The 22,629-nt window shown below is 37.2% G+C and overlaps 1 protein-coding gene across 4 annotated transcripts in view; it reads left to right on the top strand.

The window, feature by feature from the left end:
* The window catches only part of Thsd7a (thrombospondin type 1 domain containing 7A), a 399,007-nt gene that overhangs the window by 153,858 nt on the left and 222,520 nt on the right, over positions 1–22,629 (top strand). For all 4 annotated transcript variants that reach the window (XM_004671591.3, XR_006639374.1, XR_006639373.1 and 1 more), the window contains exon 2: positions 13,838–14,669. In XM_004671591.3, coding sequence (XP_004671648.2) covers positions 13,838–14,669 — 832 coding nt within the window. The remainder of the gene's footprint in view (positions 1–13,837; positions 14,670–22,629) is intronic.

Below are 22,629 nucleotides of genomic sequence, written 5' to 3'. Positions count from 1 at the left end.
ATATATTTTGGCTTACAGGCTCGAGAGGTAAGCTGCATGATGGCAAGGAAAATGATGGCCAACATCAAGGAGACAGTAGCAACAGAAGAGTTTGCCAAACGCTGGCAAGGGGACACTGGCTATAATACCCATAAGCCTGCCTCCAACAGTACACTGCTTCCAGGACATGTTAATTCCCAAATCTCCATCAGCTGGAAACCTACCATTCCGAATACCTAAGTTTATGGGGGACACCTGAATCAAACCACCATACATGGGGAAATTGGCAACAACACCCATAAGCCTGTCTCCAACAATACATTGCCTCTAGGAGACATTAATTCCCAAATCTCCATCAGCTGGGAACCTAGCAATCAGAATACCTAAGTTTATGGGGGACACCTGATTCACACCACAACATTCCACCTCTGGCCACCATAAACTGACTTCCATACATGATCCAAAATACAATATATTCAGTTTAATTTAAAAATCCCCATATTTTTATCAATCCCAATGATGTTCAAACATCCCCATAATCCAAAGTCTTTTATCAGCCATAGTACCAAAATATCCCCCCATCCCCCAAGAACCCATAATGGCACAGAATTAACATTCACACAGCAAAAGATGGCATTAGGCATAGCAAAGAAATATTCAGCCAATACAAGATTTAAACAGGACAAACATCAAACTCTGGTAGCTCCAAGTCCAACAACTCTAGTCAGTGACAAATCTCCAAGTCTGATAATTCTAATCAGCAACAAGTCTCTGGAGTTCAAATTCTGCCCTCCAGCTAGGCGATTCACAGTCCTGGAAAACTTCACTGGGGCTGGCAGCTTTCCTTAGGAGCCATCTCATGGTCTTGGCATCTCCACTGGGTCTCTACTGCAATCTACAGTTCATCATCATGGCTCCATCTGGTCTCCATACAGGCAAACGTACTTCATACTGCCCATGGTGATTTCCAAAACATAAGACCACATTAAAAACTCAATGACCCTCTCTTTCCTGCTTTTCTTGCACTCCACAATACCATGTAGGGTGCCAATTTATTGATCCAGGGGAGAATAAAGCACACATTGAAGAACAGGACCCTCCTTCAGCACTCAGGTCCCTTGAAAAGAGTCTACATTCTCATGTTGCCCTAGTGCAGGTCAATTGGTCCAATCTCAAAGGCTATAATCTTCCAATTGCAGCTGAAGGGCTAGCAGTTCACCCAAATATTGCATGTTTTTTTTTTTTTTCTGTGCCTCTCTCACCAGTCTGTTTGTATGCAAAGTAACCATGCACAACTTCTCAGGACACAGGCATAACAGCAAGCCTGTCACACATACTGCTTGTAGCCCAGCCCAAGTCCTTTTCACTCTCATAAGCCAAAACCTCACAGTCCATAGTTCTTACTGCATTCAGGTCTTTCTACTCTGACCAGAATAGTTCATCAAGCTGTACGTATAGCATTGCAAGGTGTCTCTTAGAGTTTCAAATCCTTCTACATTCCTCTTGAAAATCAGCTCCAAAGGGCCAAAGCCACACAGTCTGGTGTCTAGCAGCAATTCCACTCCTCAGTACCAACATCACTATTGCAGTCAGGTTTGCATTGCTGGCAGAAATCACCCAGCCAAGAGCAGCTTTGGGGGAAAAGGGGGGGTTTATTTTGGCCTACAGACTCAAGGGGACACTCCATGATGGCAGGGAAAATGATGGTATGAGCAGATGGTGGACATCACTTCCTGGCTGACATAAGGTAGACAATAGCAACAGGAAAGTGTGCCAATCACTGGCATGGGGAAACTAGCTATAACACCCATAAGCCCGCCCCCAACTGCCTTCAGGAGGCATTAATTTCCAAATCTCCATCAGCAGGAAAACTAGTGTTCAGAACACCTAAGTTTATGGGGGACACCTGAATCAAACCACCACAAACCCTTTCTTTCCAATTAATCATTCTTCTATTTTTATTTCCCCTTTTCACCCTCTTTCATCATCCATAGGAAAATGTTGATGGGCTCAATACAGTGCAGGTCTTGTGTAGGTTATGGCAGCCACTGTGAAGTCATGAGTGCTTTAGCCACTTAGAAGACAGTATTCCAAAACACTCCTCTCCATTCTCTGATGAGCTGTGATCTCCTCAGTAGTCACCTACATCTGTGAGTAGAAGCTTTTCTGACAAATGTGAGCGAATGAGTAATCTATGAGCATAAATATTTAGAGGACAATTTTGTGGGAACACCATATCTCATATTTCACCTAGTAGAATAACACACACACACACACACACACACACACACACACACACACACACAGAGAGAGAGAGAGAGAGAGAGAGAGAGGCACGCACGCACACACACACATACACACACACCAGGTGCTGATGTGCTGTTTCATCCTACTAGATATGTTTTGACACCTATTGACTCACTGGAGTTACTTATCTTGAAACAGCATTTATAAAATCTCACAAAATAACTAAGATTCAACAAAAACTAAAATCCAACATGCAATGCAAATGGAGCATTTTGAATCAGGCTCAAATACATACTAAATTCAATTTAATTACATAAATATACTACACAAATTCCCACAGCACTAAAGCTTTTACATAATGAAAATCCCCTTGCCTACTCATGGATCATAAGGTATCTTTTAAAACAAAAATATTGAGGCTTTGTGGGGTCAAGATAACATATTGGTGCAACTTATAAATGGGCTATTGTAGCATGATGATTTGTTTAGGCCCGAAAGAAAAATGGTATGGTGAAGGACAATCTTCCCTAGGATTGTACTATGTGTGCATTTAATTTTCACTTTGAAAGAAGAGATTACTAGTCCACTATACACATATTCACAGGCTTATAAGAAAAGGAAAATGGTTGGTAGACTACAGACATAGAAGATTAGAAAGTCATACTGATATCCAGACAGAGTAAACCTTGAGTGGATCTTTGCACGATGTGTGGTTGCTATGTATGCACTCAATATCATAGGTTTCCACTCATTAAAATTGGTCTTGCCTCTGCCATTGAATCTAACAACCACCAGTATGTAACAGCCAGCCACTTGATTATGCCAAAACATTACACTATCAAATTATCTTGAGACAGCTGTTATGAAATCCCTTAAAATGACTAAGAGTTAACATACAGTCAACAGGACAGGATTGTTCATATACAAACTGGTTTGTGAGATTGCTTCCTGTAATCATGGTGCCTCCACAGCTTATAATGAGAAGATTTGAACAATGTCTTATCTCGTGGCCTTGTATTCCATAAAAGTATAATATTGCTTAACATATTGAAAAGATGTTTTTAATGTGACAATGGGAAGTGTTAGTGGAACTTAGTGGTATTTCTATACATCTCAATACCTAAACACAGTGTTGTTGATTATAGAACTTGTTAGAGAGTATATTGAATGACTATGTTAAGAAATAACAAAGTACAAAATTGAAAAGCAATCCTTCTAGGATTTACTGAGCCAAGCAAGAAAATATGGTGCTATTCCATTAGAGCAGTAGTGCATGGGCACAGAAGGATCGGCACGTTGTACATCCCTCCCTGTGAACCACTTCAGGAATACTCAGCATCTGCAATCCTGGAAGGTGCACTCAAGAGGAAAACTCGTTATACTGAGCTAGACATCATTTTGAAAGTGAACCTGTTGTTCATTGGATTTAATAGGTAGAATGAGGATATCTGAGTGGTGCAATGAGTGGTTCCTTCTTCTAGCCTGTGAAGTGACAGTTCTAAAATGCATTTCATCAAACTTTTCAGAAAGTCCCACAGGATCAAAACCAGTCTTCTATAGTAGTGGACATGTTAATTCTACATGATTATCTTAGGTTTCCCTTAATTATTTTTCCTTGTTTTCCTGTTTTACTCCCTTTCTGTCTTAGCATTTCTCTATGGAATATTTCCAAAATAAGCTATACCCATACAAGCCTTTGTCTCAGGTTCGACTTTTAGAATAGCACAGAAAATGAAAACTTTTAAAATTTGGTTGGCTATACAATGATGTCAGTATATTATTAGGAATTTGTGTCATGTTTACCCATAACCATAAATTCTGCTTAATTGGAGAACCCATCTCTGCAGTGTCCCATGCCGAGAGTCAGGAGTTTATTAAGACTCCTCTATCTCCTATTGAATTGAATCTCTTAGCATCATACCAAGCTGATAAATATGGAAATGTGGCTCACATGGAGATTAAAGATCTCCAGCAATGCTTAGAAAGTTTTGTGTATCCTAAACTTTTGAGAGAATAATTTCAGAGAACTAAGTAGTTAGTTCTTTGCTTTCACCTCAGTGAAATAATGAAAAGTAATGAAAATCCTTCCATTGACTAGATCTCATATTGCTCACTTACAGTCATTCTCTAAAAAGTATACGGTAGTGGAATCTTCCAATTGGCACGAAGTAGAACACGGTATGTTACTGATCTGGCAACCCCTTGCATGTAGCAATGTTGTATGACCAACAATTTTCTCATCTTATAATGTTTTGTGTGGCCAGTCATATGTAACACTTGGATGTTCTTTTTCTTTTTCTTTTTTTTTTTTTTTTTTTTGGTTTTTTGAGGTAGGGTCTCACTCTAGCCCAGACTGACCTGGAATTCACTATGGAGCCTCAGGGTGGCCTCGAACTCACAGTGTGTCTCCTATCTCTGCCTCCTGAGTGCTGGGATTGATGGATGATCATTTTTATTATTTTCTAATTGTTTTAGGAGTGGGGAAGAGTTAGGCTGTGAAATGGTTGAAAGAGAGCCATACAATTTGAATATGTAATAAGACTATTAGGGTGACATTTTGTTACTTTGTAGTTAAAGTTCTAAAAATATCATTTTTATAGGGATTAAATCTATGAAGTTAGATGGGAAATAGTCTTTTTTAATTTGTTGTCCTGGAGAAATCATCCCCACAATGAATTGATTTGAGCACCCTTTTATTTGAAGAGGACCTTATTCAAAATTTGAAAACTTCATTATGGCCGCATAGCTTCTCTGTCTTTTCTACTTTGAGATGTATAACTGCATCCAGTGAATCAAAAATATTTATGGGTTTATGGCTTTATATTTTTCCCATACCTATCAAGACTAAACCTGCTTTTTTCTTCATATTAAATACTAGATGTAAAGTTCAAATGAAATCCTATATCTAAAAGCACATTGAAGCACCACATAAGCAATTAATAAATTATAACAACAAAATGCAATGTAACAACATAATCTTACAAGTCATGTTTATGACACCTCCCATTCCCATGTTTAAGACTAAGTTATCTTTGAATCATATCTGTGTATATTCTGGGTTAAATTGTGTAAATATATGGAATACAGAATGCCCAGAATTTTTTATATTCTCACAATATACTCCAACTGACACAAATATATTTTCTTAACTATTAAGCCCAACACAAATATAGTTTCTCAAATTAAGCTATAAAGATAAAAATTGTAATGTGTACTTGTGATCATCTGTATTTGAAAATGTATTTTCAGCTAAAAAGCAATGATATATGAGAAAGATGAAATTGTGGGAGTGAAATGCCTGCACATATAAACATCAAAAATTACAAATAAAATTATCATGAAATGCAGGAAGAATAAATATGTACTAATGATATATGATAAAATAAAAATAAAGCCTATGATACTGTTGAATAATATGTGAACTGAATTGGCAAATGAGTCACAGAAGGCAGCTATTCAAATCACATGTAAGAAGTAAATTAAAACAATAGTAGAGAGCCGGGTGTGGTGGTGCATGCCTTTAATCTGAACACTCGGGAGGCAGAGGTAGGAAGATCGCCGTGAGTTTGAGGCCACCCTGAGACTAGATTGTGAATTCCAGGTCAGCCTGAGCCAGTAAGACCCTACCTTGAAAAAAAAAAGAAAAGAAAAGAAAACAGTAGAGGGCTAGAGAGAGAGCTTAGCAGCAATTAAGGCTCATGCCTGCGAAGCCTAAGGACCCAGGTTTAATTCTCCAGGTCCCATGTAAGCCAGATGCATATGGTGGTGTATGCATCTGGAGTTTATTTGCAGTGACTAGAGTCCCTAGCATGCCCATTCTCACTCTCTCTTTGTCTCTCCCCACCCCTTTCTGTATCTAATAAATAAATAAAAATAAAATCTTAAGAAAAGCTTTCCTAAAAATAAGTAGACGTGTGTGTATCATTCAACATAAATACTATTAATAATAATCACACTGAGTGGTATGTTATGATAGGACACTGATTTCAGTAAGTTCCATTAAAATCAGTTGGACAACATAAAATTTCAATATCAAAACTACCAAGCTCTTTAACCACTTATTCACTTTAATGGACATTTTCATAATAAAATTCTTTAGTTCATACCTGTAGCTTAGCACCAGAGATGCAAAGGCAGGAATGAGGAGTTCAGGGTTATCTGTCTGCATAGCAAATTTGATACACGTCTGGACTACATGAGACCATGACTCAAAACAACAACAACAAAAATCATGGGAGATGCACACAGCATTTAAAATATCACATAAATATACGAATCTTTTGTGTGAGGGAAAGTCATTTCACAATATTTTTTATTATAAAATCATTTATCACACATAGTAATTTTATTTAGTTAGTTATTTTTATTTATTTGAGAGAGGCAGAAAGAGAATGAGCATGCTAGCACCTCCAGCCACTGCAAAGGAACGCCAGACACATGCGCCACATTGTCCATCTGGCTTTTGTGGGTATTGGAAAATTAATCAAACCTGAGTCCTTGGGCTTCACAGGCAAGTGCCTTAACTGATAAGACATCTCTCCAGCCCACAAATGTTTCTCTTAGCACTGATGCTTTGGGTCTGTTATGAGATGATGGAACTTAATGACATGATTCATAGTATATTATATTTTACAAAAGTGGAGTCAGAGTCTCAAAAGACTGAGTAATTTTCTCAAAAAAAGCTCAAACATGATAGGTCCTAAAACTAGGTTATATATTTAACAATTTTGAATTCACCATCCCAGCTAATGGTTTTTCATTCATTTTCTCATCACTTTTAAAGAGTGTGTTCTAATTTTTAATATTTAATTTGATTCTTGCATATTTTTAAAGTTTAATTACTTATTGAAAATGAGAGCTGTTTGACTTCTACAAAAATCATTCCTTATCCACCAAGCTGATTTGTCATTTGAGAGTTATACTTTAAATTAACTGAAGTTAAATTAAAATTCCAGTTTAAAATGCTATTAGTTATTTGACATATATTTGTATGTGTATGGTATGCATACTTGAATGCATGCATGTTTGAATGTGTATGGACATGTGTGGGGGTAGAGGTATGCTTGTGTGGGAGTGTACATATGTGTGTGGGTTGACAGGGAGAGACCAGAGGTGGACATCAGGTGTCTTCTTTAGTTACTATCATATTCTTTGAGATAGGATCTCTAACTGAACCTAGAGCTTATCCATTTGGCTATAGTAGATAGCCAGTAAGCCCTAGGGAGACCTGTTTCTGTTTGCCAAATGCAGGGATTCCAGGGCATAACACATTCATTGGGTAATGGGGATCTGAACACAAGCTTGCACAACAAGGATTTTATTCATTAAATCATCTCCCCAATCCTATCTTTTTTACTTTGGATTTTAAAATAAATCTTAAAACTATTTCATATCAGTAATATTCAAAATTTATTATATGCAGTCTTTAAAGATGGATCTAGTAGGCAAACACATTAATATTTAAGTCAAAAAGTAATTTTCAGTAGCATGTATGCTAGGTGGACAGATTAAGAATCTGAGATAATCCAAGACATAATCTCAAATATTTATTTTTCCCCACAACAAAAAGAACAAGCAAGATTACATTTTAGTGCTGAAGGAGTCTTCAAGGTTTTCTGCAGCCAATAGTTTAACAAACTCAAGTTGAAGGAATAAAGACCATCATTTTATTTATTTATTTATTTATTTATTACTTGAGAGTGACAGACAGAGAGAGAAAGAGGCAGATAGAGAGAGACAATGGGCACGCCAGGGCCTCCAGCCACTGCAAACGAACTCCAGACGTGTGCAACCCCTTATGCATCTGGCTAATGTAGGTCCTGGGGAATCGAGCCATGAACCAGGGTTCTTAGGCTTCACCAGTAAGTATTTAACTGCTAAGCCATCTCTCCAGCCCCATCGTTTTTAATTGACAAGTGCACAAGTGTATGATAAATTTTGATCACATTCACTCCATTACACACTCTTATTTCCCTACTGAACTCCTTTTTCTTTCTTTCTGTTTTGTTTGTTTTTTGTTTTTTGAGGTAGGGTCTCACTGTGACCCAGGCTGACCTAGAATTCACTCTGTATTCTCAGGGTGACCTCGACTCACAGCGATCCTCCTACCTTTGCCTCCCTCCCGAGTGCTGGTATGAAAGATGTGCACCACTGTGCCTGGCTCTGAACTCCTTTTTCTACCCAAATAGCCCCTCTTCTACTTCTATTTCTTTTATCTTTCTTTTTTCTGTAACCCACTGTATTTGGTTAAGGTGGCTTGCAGAAACATGTGTAGGGTTATTTACTGGAGTCTGGGCAATATGCCGGCTGCTATATCACTGAAGCAAATGATTTCCTAGCAACCATTACTGCTAATATTTCCTCATGGAAGGGTTGAGTCTCAAGAGCCCCAGTTCCATCTATGATGAAATGTTGACCACTCCATACTTGTACAGGAAACTGCTACTTCTGTGAGTTCACGAGTGTAAAGGTTGTGGCATGTCCAGAAGATAGCATTCCCCCGTATCCTCTAGTGCTTACATTATTTCCAACCCGTCTTCAATAATGTTCCTTGAGCCTTGGGGAGGATGAACACTTAACTTTACTGATTCTCAGAACTTTGACCAGATCAGAGTATCTGCATTGGCCACTGCCCACTGTAACAATAACCTTCTTTGACCAATACCAAGAGCAGCCATTTGAGTCAAAATAGTCAAAGGACAACTCTCCTGAGAAATACAGTGTTTTGCAATGAAGGCATGTGGGGGTGGATAGGGTTAGTACTCTTAGAATTACAAGTTGATACTTTTTATGGGTACTTTCAAGTCTCATATGTATAAGAAGCTTGAAAATTGGAAAAGCCTTTGGCTGAGTTTTCTGACCAATGTGCAACAGTCATTGTTGTATGCTTTGTAATATTGACAATGATTGGAAAAGAACATTCCTTAAATAAAACTTCAATTAAATAATACATGACAAATTGATAGTCCAAAATAATGTTCAACCATAACTTAAATATGAAAAAAATGAAGAGTAAAGGATATTAAGCAAAGATCTAGTATGTGTGTGTGTCTATTGGAATAGAAATATTGTTACAGAATAAAGAATAAAATTTTATGAAAATATTTAACTCCATTTCCTCATGGCAGTTGCATGTGTAATTAATTACTATGATGACAACAAAACATGTAGGCACAACTACCGTTCTGAGGATTATTTCTAACATTGAGCATTAATTTCTATTATTTTATACAGATTTCATTGAGTAAAACTGAATGTTTTAGCTAGCAAGCTGTGAATTTTAAAACACAATGTGAATAACATACAAGAGAGAGGGTGGTATTCCTGAGCAATCTGTGCACCTTTGAACTTGGTGGGAAAGTAGGACGTACTGCCTGCTGTATAGCCAAACCCAGGAGGGAGAACAAACTGCCTCATTTGAAGGATGCAAACATATTTAGTCAAATAAGAAACTAACTCATTGGAGAGTTTTATTGCAAACAAGGACAGAAAGTAGTTTGCATAATTTTCTCATGTGCCTTTTATAGTGTTTATCTTTTATAAGGCTCTTTGGAACAGTTGCTGGCCACCTGTCAATAATGTGGCCTTTTATAGACTCAACATTTTATTGTTCATATGTCCTTGACATATAAAAAAAATCCAGTCTTAAAAGAAGTCAGTGTTGAACATGGTGGCAAAAATATGAATTTTAAATTTAAAAGACCTTCTTTTGTAGACTGAAATAAAAAGGGTTTTGACTGACACCAAGACACTAAGACTCTAGGCACATTATGAAACTCTCTTGAACAGGAGTAAAATTAATTCATTGTTTTCTCAATAGTTTTGGGAAGTTAATGAAAAGTTATATTTAAAAGACTAGCTTCATAGAAACTAAGCCAAGTCACAATCATTTAAGTTTATTTTTGCCATAATTTTGCTTAGTTTTACATTGTGACATGTGAAAATATTTGTTTTGCGATGTCAATTGCCAAACTGTTTCGAGTATATGAACAGACGCTTTAACTTCCTTTGGTGGAGTAAGATAACTCATGTTATTTTCCAAATTTACATAAAATCTGTCAAGCTGAAGTGTTTGACACATAGTTGTTGCTTAACATACTAGAAACCGTGTGCTGGATATTGAAAAACCACACTACAAATCTTTACACAGGAATACATTTCCATTCATAAGAGGATATTATCCAAGCCCTTAAGGAAAAAGCTGCTTATCATTTGCTTTGCTCAACTAGATTCCAACTTCCCTTTAAGTAATCATGAACAGGAACAATAAACAAAGCAAGTTTCAAGCTAATATGGATTTTTTTTCTTGGTAAGAAGAACCATGTTTAAGCTGCTATCCTCTTCTCTTATTAATTTAACTTTGGGGCTCAATTTTAGCATCCAAGTACAGACATTTGATGTTAAACATCACATCTTATATTATACTTGGCAATGAACTTTATATTTTCCTTAATAGAATTTACATATTGTGTATTGTGCTTTAAAGAATTTGTGCTCCTGGAAACACGGTAGCTAAGTGGGTTAATGGAGTGGGTTGTCAAGAGCAATTTTAGATCTGGTCTTCTTTCTAGTCAATGTATGATTACTTCAAGACTGCTTGGAGGGCAGTAGACAGCTCGTCACCAGGTACATTGTAGTGAAGATCTGATCTTTCATGAGAGAGCTTAATTGGATACATGTGCAATACCCAAGGTGCAATGAAAAGATAAGACAGCTATTAAAGCCTGCAAGGTGAATGGGCTCTTTTAGGTCCAATAATGATTATATTGCCACTTCTTCTGCTGTTAGTACCTTCATGCATTTTATTCCTTTTCTTTACTGTTAGTATTTTCATGGATCTCTGTGACATTTGCTTTAGATATGCTATCTTCTTCTTCAAGTTAAATGTACTTGGAAGAAAATAAACCCAAGAATGTTATCTGTGAAGAGTCTGTTAATAAAAATCTGTGCTAGTGTTCTCATACTAAGAAGTGAAATGTATTTGTATTATTATATGCCCTAGTGATCCTTCATCTAATTATATAGCTATTCATTATCTATGTATATAAAATAGTGTAGATACTTTCACCACCTCCTGTCTCTCTCTGCTGGATGACATTAACCATACATTGCCTTTGGCATCAAAATCTGAAATCTAACTTCTCTCTTTTCTGAACAAAATAATTAAAGAAGTTCATTCAAGAGTAGTCTATGAAAATTAAGGCACAATCAAGCCACAGAATGCTGCTCAATGCTCCATTAAATTAGTAGCAGCACAAAGTTAATACACATCAATATAAGTAAATATATGTAAAACTAAGTTCACATACTTTGTGTTATTCTTTGTATCTGGTGAAGAAGATAAAATACAAAATTGATATTTGTGTGAAACTGTCCTTTTGTAACACATTACCACATATAATGAATCTATAGATATTTTACATTATAAAAGTTAAAAAATCATATCAGAGTCATAATTAGTTTATATTTATAATGAACATATGGTAGATTTACAATAACTGCTCTCAATATTTCTATATGTCAAATGCTAATTTATTAAGTCAATTTTTCAGAAACTATTGTCATTAGCTGATGTATAGTTATTTCCAATATATTAAAACATTCCCTCCTTGAGAGAGAAGGGAAATATATAAGATTCAGGAAGTTAATGAACCTTACAAAAATGTATGAAGCTTAGAAAGTCACAAATACCCTGCCTGAGGTTATATAAACAGCAAACTATTGCTGAGGGAGAAAAAATAAGACTGTATTTGCTGGTGCTGCCAGCAAGTTGGGTAAGGAGTCCCAGGGATAATGAGTTTGATTTTTTGGTGATCTAGCTTCTTTTGAGTCACTTAGGCTCCTATAAATGACTCCAGAAAAGGCATTGGTTCACCTGAGGGTATAAAACTTAGGCTATACCATGAGTCAGAACTGGATGTAAAATCAAATTACTTTTGTGATTCATTTAAAATGTGAACATAGAAAATTATGTCTCCTTTATGTGTCCTGTATTTCTGAAACACAAACTGTGTCCGTTGGCCTAGTTTAATCATTTTGACACTGCAGTAGAAGTCTTTTGCAGACAAAATCTAATGCATCTTCTCCACATAAAAAAGTAATAATAAAAACAGACCATTATTTATGCCAGCAGTAACAGAGGAGGAAGAGAGCAGCTGCAGCCACAGTGTGTGTGTGTGTGTGTGTGTGTGTGTGTGTGTGTGTGTGTGTGTGTGTGTGTGTGTTTGGGAATCTTACAACCTATCACTTGGAACTTACTTTCTCTCAAAAGTTAATGAAGACAGTCCAGGTATTATCAGGTAATTCCTCAGATTCATGGAAAACATTTTGAAAGTCATATTTTAGGTGATCTTTTCATTCTGCAAAATTCTAAAATGTATTCTGATTTGATAAATTGAAAGTCATTAAAGTTTTGAAATTAGTGTTCCTGCCTTTAAAAGAAATAATAAAGGAAATACAAGATTTGTATCTCTTCTAAGAAGTACTATAGGGTTAAAAAAAAATTCCTCCTATTTCATGATAAAACCATTGACTTGCGTGTTTGATTTTAAAAAATTGCTCTATAATAACAAGTAGATCTTAGTTAGGAAATTCATGAAGTGAAACAACCCAAAGTTATCCCTTTACAAATGTCAGAAAATTGAAAATGTCACATAGCTGAAATCAAATTCCTTTACTTGTTTTATAGATCACTGAGGAAATATGATTTTTTAATTTTTTGTTTACTTTTAATTTATTTATTTTGAAAGCAAGAGACAGAGAGAAGGGGAGAGAGAGAGAGAGAGAGAGAGAGACAGAGAGAGAGAGACAGAGAGAGGGAGAGAGAGAGAGACAGAGACAGAAGAGAGAAAGAGAGAATGGGTGCACCAGGGCCTCCAGTGACTGCAGACGAACTCCGGACGCATGCGCCCCCTTGTGCATCTGCCTGACTTGGGTCCTGGGGAATGGAGCCTCAAACCGGGGTCCTTAGGCTTCACAGGCAAGCCCTTAACCGCTAAGCCATCTCTCCAGCCCTGATTTGATTTTTTTTTTTTTTTAATCTAATGGCAGGATGTGTTTAACTGAATAGTCACTTCTCAGCTTTGGTTACCACAAAGTCCACACTTTAAATTACACCAGCAACACAGTTTACAACTCAGACCTCTGCAGTGTAGCAGTAAAAAGGGAGGTGAGATTGAGCAGCTTCTACAAAACGGTCAATTGCCCGGAGGGTGGCAGGGGAGACCTGCAGGAGAAGTCTTCATGAGGGTCTATTCTCTTTGCCACAAACTAAAAGGTGTTCATCGTCATGGGACAGGAGTAATGGATTTTCACTGTGACTAGTTTCTGACATCCTTATAGCAAGGATTTCCAACTACCTAAAATAAAGGAAGTGAATCAAAGCAAATTTAGTAATCCCACAAGGACCCAAACTGAAATTGCCTCCGCTGTTCCCTTATATAGACACCGTGACACAGTTCGTTCCCTTTTATAAAAGTCGTCGTCTCGTACAGAGACCTACTTTACAAGACTTCTGGAAGTTAATGAACTAGGTCTTGACATGCCTTTCTGAGACGTGAATAATGTGCCCCTTTCTTCCAATGGCAATGGTAACTCTTGTGTTATTTTGTAGGTCCCTGGGGACGATGCATGGGAGATGACTGCGGTCCAGGGGGCATCCAAACCCGGGCTGTATGGTGTGCTCATGTGGAAGGCTGGACGACATTGCATACCAACTGTAAACAGACAGGGAGACCCAGTAACCAGCAAAACTGCTTCAAAGTGTGTGACTGGCACAAAGAGTTGTACGACTGGAAACTGGGGCCCTGGGATCAGTGTCAGCCGGTGATGTCCAAAAGCCTAGAGAAACTCCGGGAGTGTGTCAAGGGGGAGGAAGGCATCCAGGTGAGAGAGATAACATGCATGCAGAAGGACAAAGATATCCCTGCCGAGGACATCATCTGCGAGTATTTCGAGCCCAAGCCCCTGCTGGAGCAGGCCTGCCTCATTCCATGCCAACAAGACTGCATTGTGTCCGAGTTCTCCTCCTGGTCCGAGTGCTCCAAGACCTGCGGTAGCGGACTCCAGCACCGCACGCGGCACGTGGTGGCGCCCCCGCAGTTCGGAGGCTCGGGATGCCCCAACCTGACCGAGTTCCAGGTGTGCCAGTCCAGCCCGTGCGAGGCGCAGGAAAGCATGTACAGCCTGCAGGTGGGGCCCTGGAGCGCATGCTCAATGCCGCATGCCAGGCAGGCCAGGCAGGCCAGGAGGCGAGGCAAGAACAAAGAGAGGGAAAAGGACCGAGGCAAAGGGGTGAAGGATCCTGAAGCCCGTGAGCTCATCAAGAAAAAGAGAAATAGAAACAGGCAGAATAGACAGGAGAACAAATATTGGGACATCCAGATTGGATATCAGACCAGGAATGTGCTGTGCACTAACAAGACTGGGAAAGCTGCTGACCTGAGGTAATGTCTGTTAACATTAACTACACCTATCATTTAACTACACCTACCTATAGAGGCCATGGGTATATTGCACTATTTCATCATCTATATATGTGCCAGGTACCCAATCTCTTAAAGCTCTTGAAATTTCTATTTTACCGAAGCTCATAGGCCTGGTGCCACTTGGGTTAAAGTTTCCTTTTAAAGTCTTGGACATCTTGAGTATTCTCATTGATAAAATACTGCTTCCATAGGTCAACAGTATTGTTTGCCTCTATAATAAATGAAAAAAAAAAATATATATATATATATGATGTGTGTGTGTGTGTGTTGAGAGAGAGAGAGAGAGAGAGCCTGGAGTGTTGGGATTTTGAATTCACACACTTATTGTACTGAGTTAATAGAATAAGAAACACTTGTAATCTCTCCAAGTTTATAGCTTTTGCTGAATTACCCTATAAACAAAATCTGCTTTTAACAGCAACCTAGGGAACGATACCTAAGAATAATTTCCTTGCATATTTTGTAAAATGGTATAACTCTCTCCAGAGAAAAAACAAGAACCAGCAGAAAGTAAGGCAGGTAGAGGATATTTAACCAGGAGTGGTCTAGCTTTGAAGATGTAATTAATTGGCAGCACTCCTAGATGGAAACTACTTGGTAAATTACTTTCTGGTTTATAATGACTATATTATGAGTGGCTATGATACATATGATTTGTTTGTTGGGAAAATAGTATTCACTGAGAGTGATCTAAAAGATGTGATGTTCTCAAAACATTCTAAATTCTTCTCTTGGATTAACCAGATCATCTGGGGGTGGCACTTTCTGGATCATTTACATAATTGCCCTTTCTGAAATATTTATGAAGTTATGATTTGGAATGAACTGAAGAAATTATAGTATAATTATTCAGAATTTTATATTTATTGTAGAAACAGCATTGGGAGTGCCATCTACTTTATCACACAGTCTGCTCTCTTGATTAAAACATAAGATAAATTTCCCTGACATCTCAACCCATATGCCTTTGTGAGCAGCTGGAGTCTATTTCTTATGGCCTCTGGAAATCTCATAACAGATCCTATTTTCCTGTTTACTTTGGAAGTTAGTAACTTAAATAGTACTGTGTGGCATGCATGCTGTTGCCCAGCATAACTCACTAGTTTCATCTCTTTTCTCATTCTGTCTGTTTCCTTCATCCTTTCTTCTCTATTGATTTTGTTGTTTTATATTTTAAAATATGGCTTAAAACCTTTTTGGAATGGGTAAATAAATAAAACCAACTGGTCAGTGTAACACAGTAACTTTCATATAGCATTATTCTGGAGGTTTATTTTATTATGGCACTAGTTATTGAACCTAGGTTATTGTGCATTCTAGCAAAGCTGTCTAACGCTGAGCTACATCCCCATTACTGTTTTTTAAGATATTTATCACCATTCCCATCTTTGTACTCATACAATTGGTTCTTTATATCAGCTTCCCATAATTTGTTTTTACTGTACTCTGGTGCAATGATGTTGAGCATGTCTGTTTTCTTTATCTTCATTCACCAAGTTCCTTGCAACTCCTTAAGAGTGTGTGTGTGTGTGTGTGTGTGTGTGTGTGTGTGTGTGTATGTGTGTTCATACCTCTGAGTCTGTAACACATGCATTTTCAACCCAGTCTCTATTTTGTGCTTTCTATTTCTATTCTGCTGATTTCCTGATCTATTTTGCTGTAGCATTAGTTATCTTAGTAACTTGGCTCCCACTAAGTAATTGAATGAGCCTCCAAAGCAACTTGAGTTGTCTCCTGCTGTCACTAAGTTATCATGCTGTAGACATTTAATTTAAGGTTGACTACTCAATTAAAAGTGCAATTAGGTTAGTTGCTTTCATTGTATATAATCATTTGAATTAAGCAAATACACTTCACATGTGAAAAAGTTTTGTTAGAGATTTGCATCCCATTAAAAAACACCATACTTAACTATTCTAGTAAAGGGATAGCTGTACATATATTCTGGCATTTTAGGATATGAATGAAACTTTATGTTAAATATTTAAATTATTAATATTTCTCCTTAATGTGAATTATCATGTGTACTTAAAAATTAAAGTTCTAGTGAAGATGTGACAAAAGCAAAGTCATTCAAATATGCTTTGTTCAATTATTATGTCATCAGAAAATCCAAAATAGGAGTAAATAAAACTATTAAAAGAATCCCATTATAAGTATCTAAGTAGAACCGAAAACTTTAGTGAATCTTTCCACAGGAAAGAATTTAGCAGCATTGTTGTTGGAAGTCCCAAGTTAAACAATACAGGTATGGCCTTTTTATCCTCCTATTTTCAAACAGACTTTAATCAGTGAGAATAAATATTGCAAGTCAGAGTCCATTCTTTCATGAAAATAGGCAACAGACACATTTCCAAACCACACTGATACAGAACTTATGGGCTATATGGTAGAGTTGGACATGACAGAGGGAAGAAATTTAGAGGAACATTAAGTCTTATAACTTTCATGAATGCTCAACATGTACCAGAGGAGACAGAATTTTCTGAGGGACCAAGGCAGTGATATATCCTTAGTATGGTATGGTTTGGGTGAGGGAAATGGACCACCACAACATCTTTAGGTTGTGTTTGAAATCATTATGGTGTAACAGGCAAAATAAGATAAAAATCTCCATGCCATTATTGCCAACTGAACACCAGTAACTTGTCTGTCATATCATTACCCTTGAAGATTCATTCTACATAGAGATAGTAGTAATGAATTTGCTTATTTGCATAAAGTTTCGTCCATATCATAGTAAATCAGAACATGTAAACAGCTATCATTTTCCTGGAACATTATGGGTTATAAACATGTGACAGTGCATATTTAAGTATATTTCCTTATTTCTACAAGGAATTTCAACAAAGCATATAACATACTGTCTACCAGACATGCTCATTAAAAGCTCAGTGCTCTATGTTCTTATTGAAGATTGATCATATAGACATTTTCTACCCAACACATGCAAGATTCTAAACTCCCAGAGGGAAAGCAAGGCTTCTCTATAAACTATATTCTTTAGGCAATATAATTAGGCACTAAGAGCTGTTCTTATCAATGAAACAAAACTCCCTATCAGAGTAGGAAATTGGTTACCAATTAAGTTCCCAGATACAAACTAGGCATCAAAACTCCTAGCAGACTTTCTAAGGACTGAAGTCTTCATCTGTCTCAATGTTTCTATGAATAATAATATTTAGTATTAAAATTAAAGTCTGTAGAGAGGAACATGCTCACATTCTTGATGGGGGCAAAAATTGATGTAATTTAGGTTGAAGAGGTGGCTCAGTGGTTAACTGTGCTTCCTGCCCAAGCATGAGGGCCTGTAAGAGGCTACTTTAGTTAGAATCTCCAGAAATCAGGTTAATTAGCTGGTCATGGCCATATACCTCAGTCTCAAGCAAGTACATGGACATGCTCCACATGGACACATGCATGTACATAAGCCAGACACAGCATACATGTACCCACAAACATATAGCAACACACACGGATGCATACTACATTACATACATACTAGAAAAATATTGGAAAGCATTATTTGAAAAATAATTTTACAATATATGTTGATGATAAAATGCACATTACCTTGAGCAGTGATTCTAATATCCTATCCTAGAATTTTAGGAATTTCTCATAAAACATAAATATAATATATACATGTGCACACATACTACATGACAGTCATTAAAGGATAATTTGTTATAATCTACCCACTCAAGATTAATCAAATTATGGTGCTTCCATATATGAAATTTGCAGTCATTACCAATGAGGTGTGTGACTTCTAATTATACATGAGGGCAGAATACAGACTCAATTTTCCTACACCTCTGCTTTGAAATCCTGAATCATCCATAAAAGAGATGAACACTCCTCCCTACTCAAAAAAATAAAAAAATGGGGGTAATGCAAAACTGAAGATGAGGAAGAATGAACCTGACAAATCTGGATGTCAAAGAAATAGAGCGAACAATTGGGAAAATGAAAATGATGCCATTGAGGTAATCAGTACACCCTCATGAAAGGCCTATACCACCTAGGATCTTCTTATTGGATTACCTTAATCAAGGCACATGGATAAACACCAAGGCATGTCAGGTAGGTCCCGTAAGGCCCATTTGCTGCCACAGAATCAAGGGAAGTGTAGTTGATTATGTAATGAGCAGGAGCTGCTGTGATCTGATATCCAGCTGAGGGCTGAGGGAAGGTGCTGATGGAGAAGTGGAACAGTAGATAGTTGTCTCCTGCCTGCAACAAGCACAGCTACTTGTAAGGCTCTTTGTTATGAGCCACCCCCTCTCTAGAGTGCATCAGCTGTCCCAGCTCACTTCCTACTGAAGCAAAACCCTTCCATCTGCATATGAAAGGCACAACAAGTTTCAGGAACAATTATGAAGTGTGCTAAAAGTGATCAAAAAACCATTTAGAGAAGTTGTCCCATGGGTCAGAAATGCCTTCATTTGAGCACATTTTATTTTGTCACATTTTCTGACAAATGCAATTGATTGTAATTACAAGACCAGTAGAAACACTGCCAAGAAATGTGGAAAATTCAGCTGAAGGAATTCCTGAGGGAATGAAGCTGAAATGGGACTCCAAAAATGTTCTGTTGACTTTGCCCAAAAAAAAAAAAAATAAATAAATAAACCAATCCATCCTCAGGAAAATTACATAAAGCAAAAACTTCAGGTAAAAACACAGATGAAGTCTAGAAATACTGACACATTGGATTATTTGTCTCTGATTTTTGATATTAATTTCAGTTTTTTACCTCTCTATAGAAGTTCAGACATATCTTGTCAGGTAGTGATGAATAACACTTCTTAACTGGCTCTCTATTTCTCTTTTAAAATTTTTCACTCTTCTTCAAAAAAAAGTTAGCCAGACCATAGCTCAATAAAATATCATTATGTCTGATTCTTACTTTACCTTAGAATGCCAGTTGTTACCACTTCAATATTCTGCTTTCTGAATGCTTTCTAGAAGAAAGATATAAAATGTGAATAAAAGGTCAGGGGCTGAAAACAATTTGAAAACTGGCTGAGTCAATGACAGAAATTTAATTGATGGATTATTAGAACAATAATTACCAGATAAGAATAGAGACTGGTTTACTCATAGACATTCACCACAGTGTAAATAAGGTACTAAACTTTCTGATACTTAATATACTCTTCTATAAAAATGTATGTGGGGTGGGGTAAAGGTTCCAATGATGAAAGAGAGGAGAGTGCTAAACAGTTTCTAAAAGCCTTCCAAATTTTGTGATTCTAATGAGCCCCGAACATAGGGGATATATATGATTGTGGAAAAATTTCCTATATGTATTTCTTGGAAGAAAATCTTCAGCATGTTTCACAAATCAGCCCAGGTTAGCTTTATAAGCAAAGAATATCAGGAAACATCCCCCAACAGTCCCCAGTGTGCTTGAGAAGGTTTTACTCACTTGAAGTTCTTTCCCATGCTAAGACTTTGAGGATTGGTGAAATTGCAAACTCTACCTTTACCAAAAAGAAGAGAGAAAATTACCTGCTATTTAAAGTAATACTGATGCCTTTTATGTTATTCAGAATCCATTTATCAAATTATTACTTATCATGCATAGATAGAAGGCTTTTTGATATAAAAATTTTCTTGAATTTCCAAACTGCTGATTTATTCTCACCCATATCTTGAGAGCCTGCCTCAGCCTCCTGTGGACCACAAGGACTAGTAAATAGTCCATGTTACCACCTCTGGATCAGAGAGTAGATGGTCTAAAAAAAGAAACACCTTTACCTCTCTCACAGTGCAGAGTTAACTGAGTAGTGTATTTTGTTAGACATATTATCCCTCTTAAGTACCCTGCTATTGTGGCTCAGGTTGGCCTCTTGAGCAGAACATTCAGGAAGTTTCCTAGTCCTTTCTAGTGAAATTCTACCATTAGGAGGAAGTAGTATTCCAAAAAATGGAAAGACAGAAACTTTTGGGGTTCCAGAATTTCGTAGTTGCTCTACTAAAGGCTGGGCCTTGGTCTAGCATCCTCTCCTCAGCTCTAGGTCTGCCTTACATTCTGGCAATATCTTTTCCTTTGATCGCCTCTGTTAAGGCTGCAGGCTTTCTGAAATGACCAGCCCAGTTCTAAGTAGCTTACCATTCCTGTGTTATCTCTCTCAACATTACCCATTCTTTGGCTAATAATCCTTTTACTATACTCTTTGAGATAACAAATGTGAGATCAGAATCTGTTTTCTGCTGCCTCTGGCTGTCATTTAATAGCTATACTAGAGTACAAAGTCAGAACTAAAGAATTGCTTCTATGGTGTGGTTAGATCCCTTATTAATTAATTTGCTATGTACCAATTTATTTACTTATTCATTATAGAAGAAAATAGCACAAAATACCCAGTAAAACTTTAGAGGTGCTAGAAAAGGGAGAATAAATGCTAGGAACAGCTGAATAATAATCTCTTCCTGAAGTGAAGTTGAAATGTTCTAAGGATGGCTTCTGTAGGGTTAGGATCAGTTACTTTCTTATTGCTAGGACAAAATAACCAGCCAGAAGCAGTTAGGGAAAGAAAAGTTTCATCTGGGCTTGTAGTTTCAAAGGGTAGGATCTATCATAGTGGGGAAAGAATGGGAAGTATCAAAAGTTGGGCTCACATGGTTATACCAGCAGGGAGGAATTAGAGAGAATGATGAGTGCAAGTAAGAAGAATTATAAAACCTCAAGGTCCTCCCACAGTGACACATTTCCTCCCTCATGATTCCACCTCTTAAAAGTTCTACAACCTTTCAGGATCAAGTATTGAAACTTGAGTCTATGGGGGACATTTTATATTCAAACCACCACAGTCAATTAAGAATTTGGTTCACAAGTATTATGACTTCAGTTTGATTTCCAATAACCAAATGAAATGCTGGGAGTGACAGCATTGCCTGTGATCTCAGCTCCATGGAGGGATAAGAAGGACGATGGCTAGGGCTCTGCTCACTGTCACACTAGTTGAGCCAGTCATAGCTAGCATGAAATGACTACCTACAAACTTCTAGAAAATTTGAATATCAAAGTGACCAGCAAGATCAATTCCCAATTCTAAGGTGAGACTATGTTGTCACCACCAAGTTGTTTTCACCTCCCTCAATCTTCTATCACTTTCTATAATTACATTTAAATCACTTTATGGAGGCATGATTGACATATAAAAATCCATACATATGCAATATGTAGTCAAGTACTTCTTAACAATGTTTTTCTGATCACATTAAGGTTATAATGGAGCTGAAAAACTCTTACCCCCTGGTGATATTGTAGGCACTGTAATGTAAAAGCAGTGCATTACTCACATGTCCATGGTGATGATGGTATAAATGCATCTACTGAGCTGCCAGTCATATGAAAGTATAGCACTTTCAATAAGGAATACTAGGTGTGGAGTAACTGATACTACCTACATTTGTGTAAGTATATTATTGGAAAATAGTCTAAATGAATTAATGATGTATCTCTCAGAATTTGTTAACACCCTTATGCAAGATATGATTATAGGCCAGACATGGAAGTGCACACCTTTAATTACATCTCTCAGGAGGCAGAGGTGGGAGGATCGCCACAAGTTCAAGGCCATCCTGAGACTACATAGTGAATTCCAGGTCAGCCTGGGCTACAGTGAGACCGACCTAAAACAACAATAACAGAAACAAAACAACAACAACAACAAAAGATATTGTTATATCCAACTGGCTGAGTTTTGTGATAACAATGCATCTGAAATTCTCAAATCCATGAATATGTACATTATATCACAAGAGTTCTTTCAGTGCTATTTATTATTACACAGTCATTATTATTTTGTGACATAAATACGTAACAATTACTCTTTCACAAATGTCAAGTATACAATACAGTACAGAATATTTTTGTATTAAGTGAACAATCTATCACGGGACA

The sequence above is a fragment of the Jaculus jaculus genome, chromosome 10 (genome assembly GCF_020740685.1).
Source record: "Jaculus jaculus isolate mJacJac1 chromosome 10, mJacJac1.mat.Y.cur, whole genome shotgun sequence".
Lineage (NCBI taxonomy): Eukaryota > Metazoa > Chordata > Mammalia > Rodentia > Dipodidae > Jaculus > Jaculus jaculus.
The sequence above is the reverse complement of the archived record's forward strand: the minus strand, read 5'-3'. Positions and strand labels throughout refer to the sequence as shown.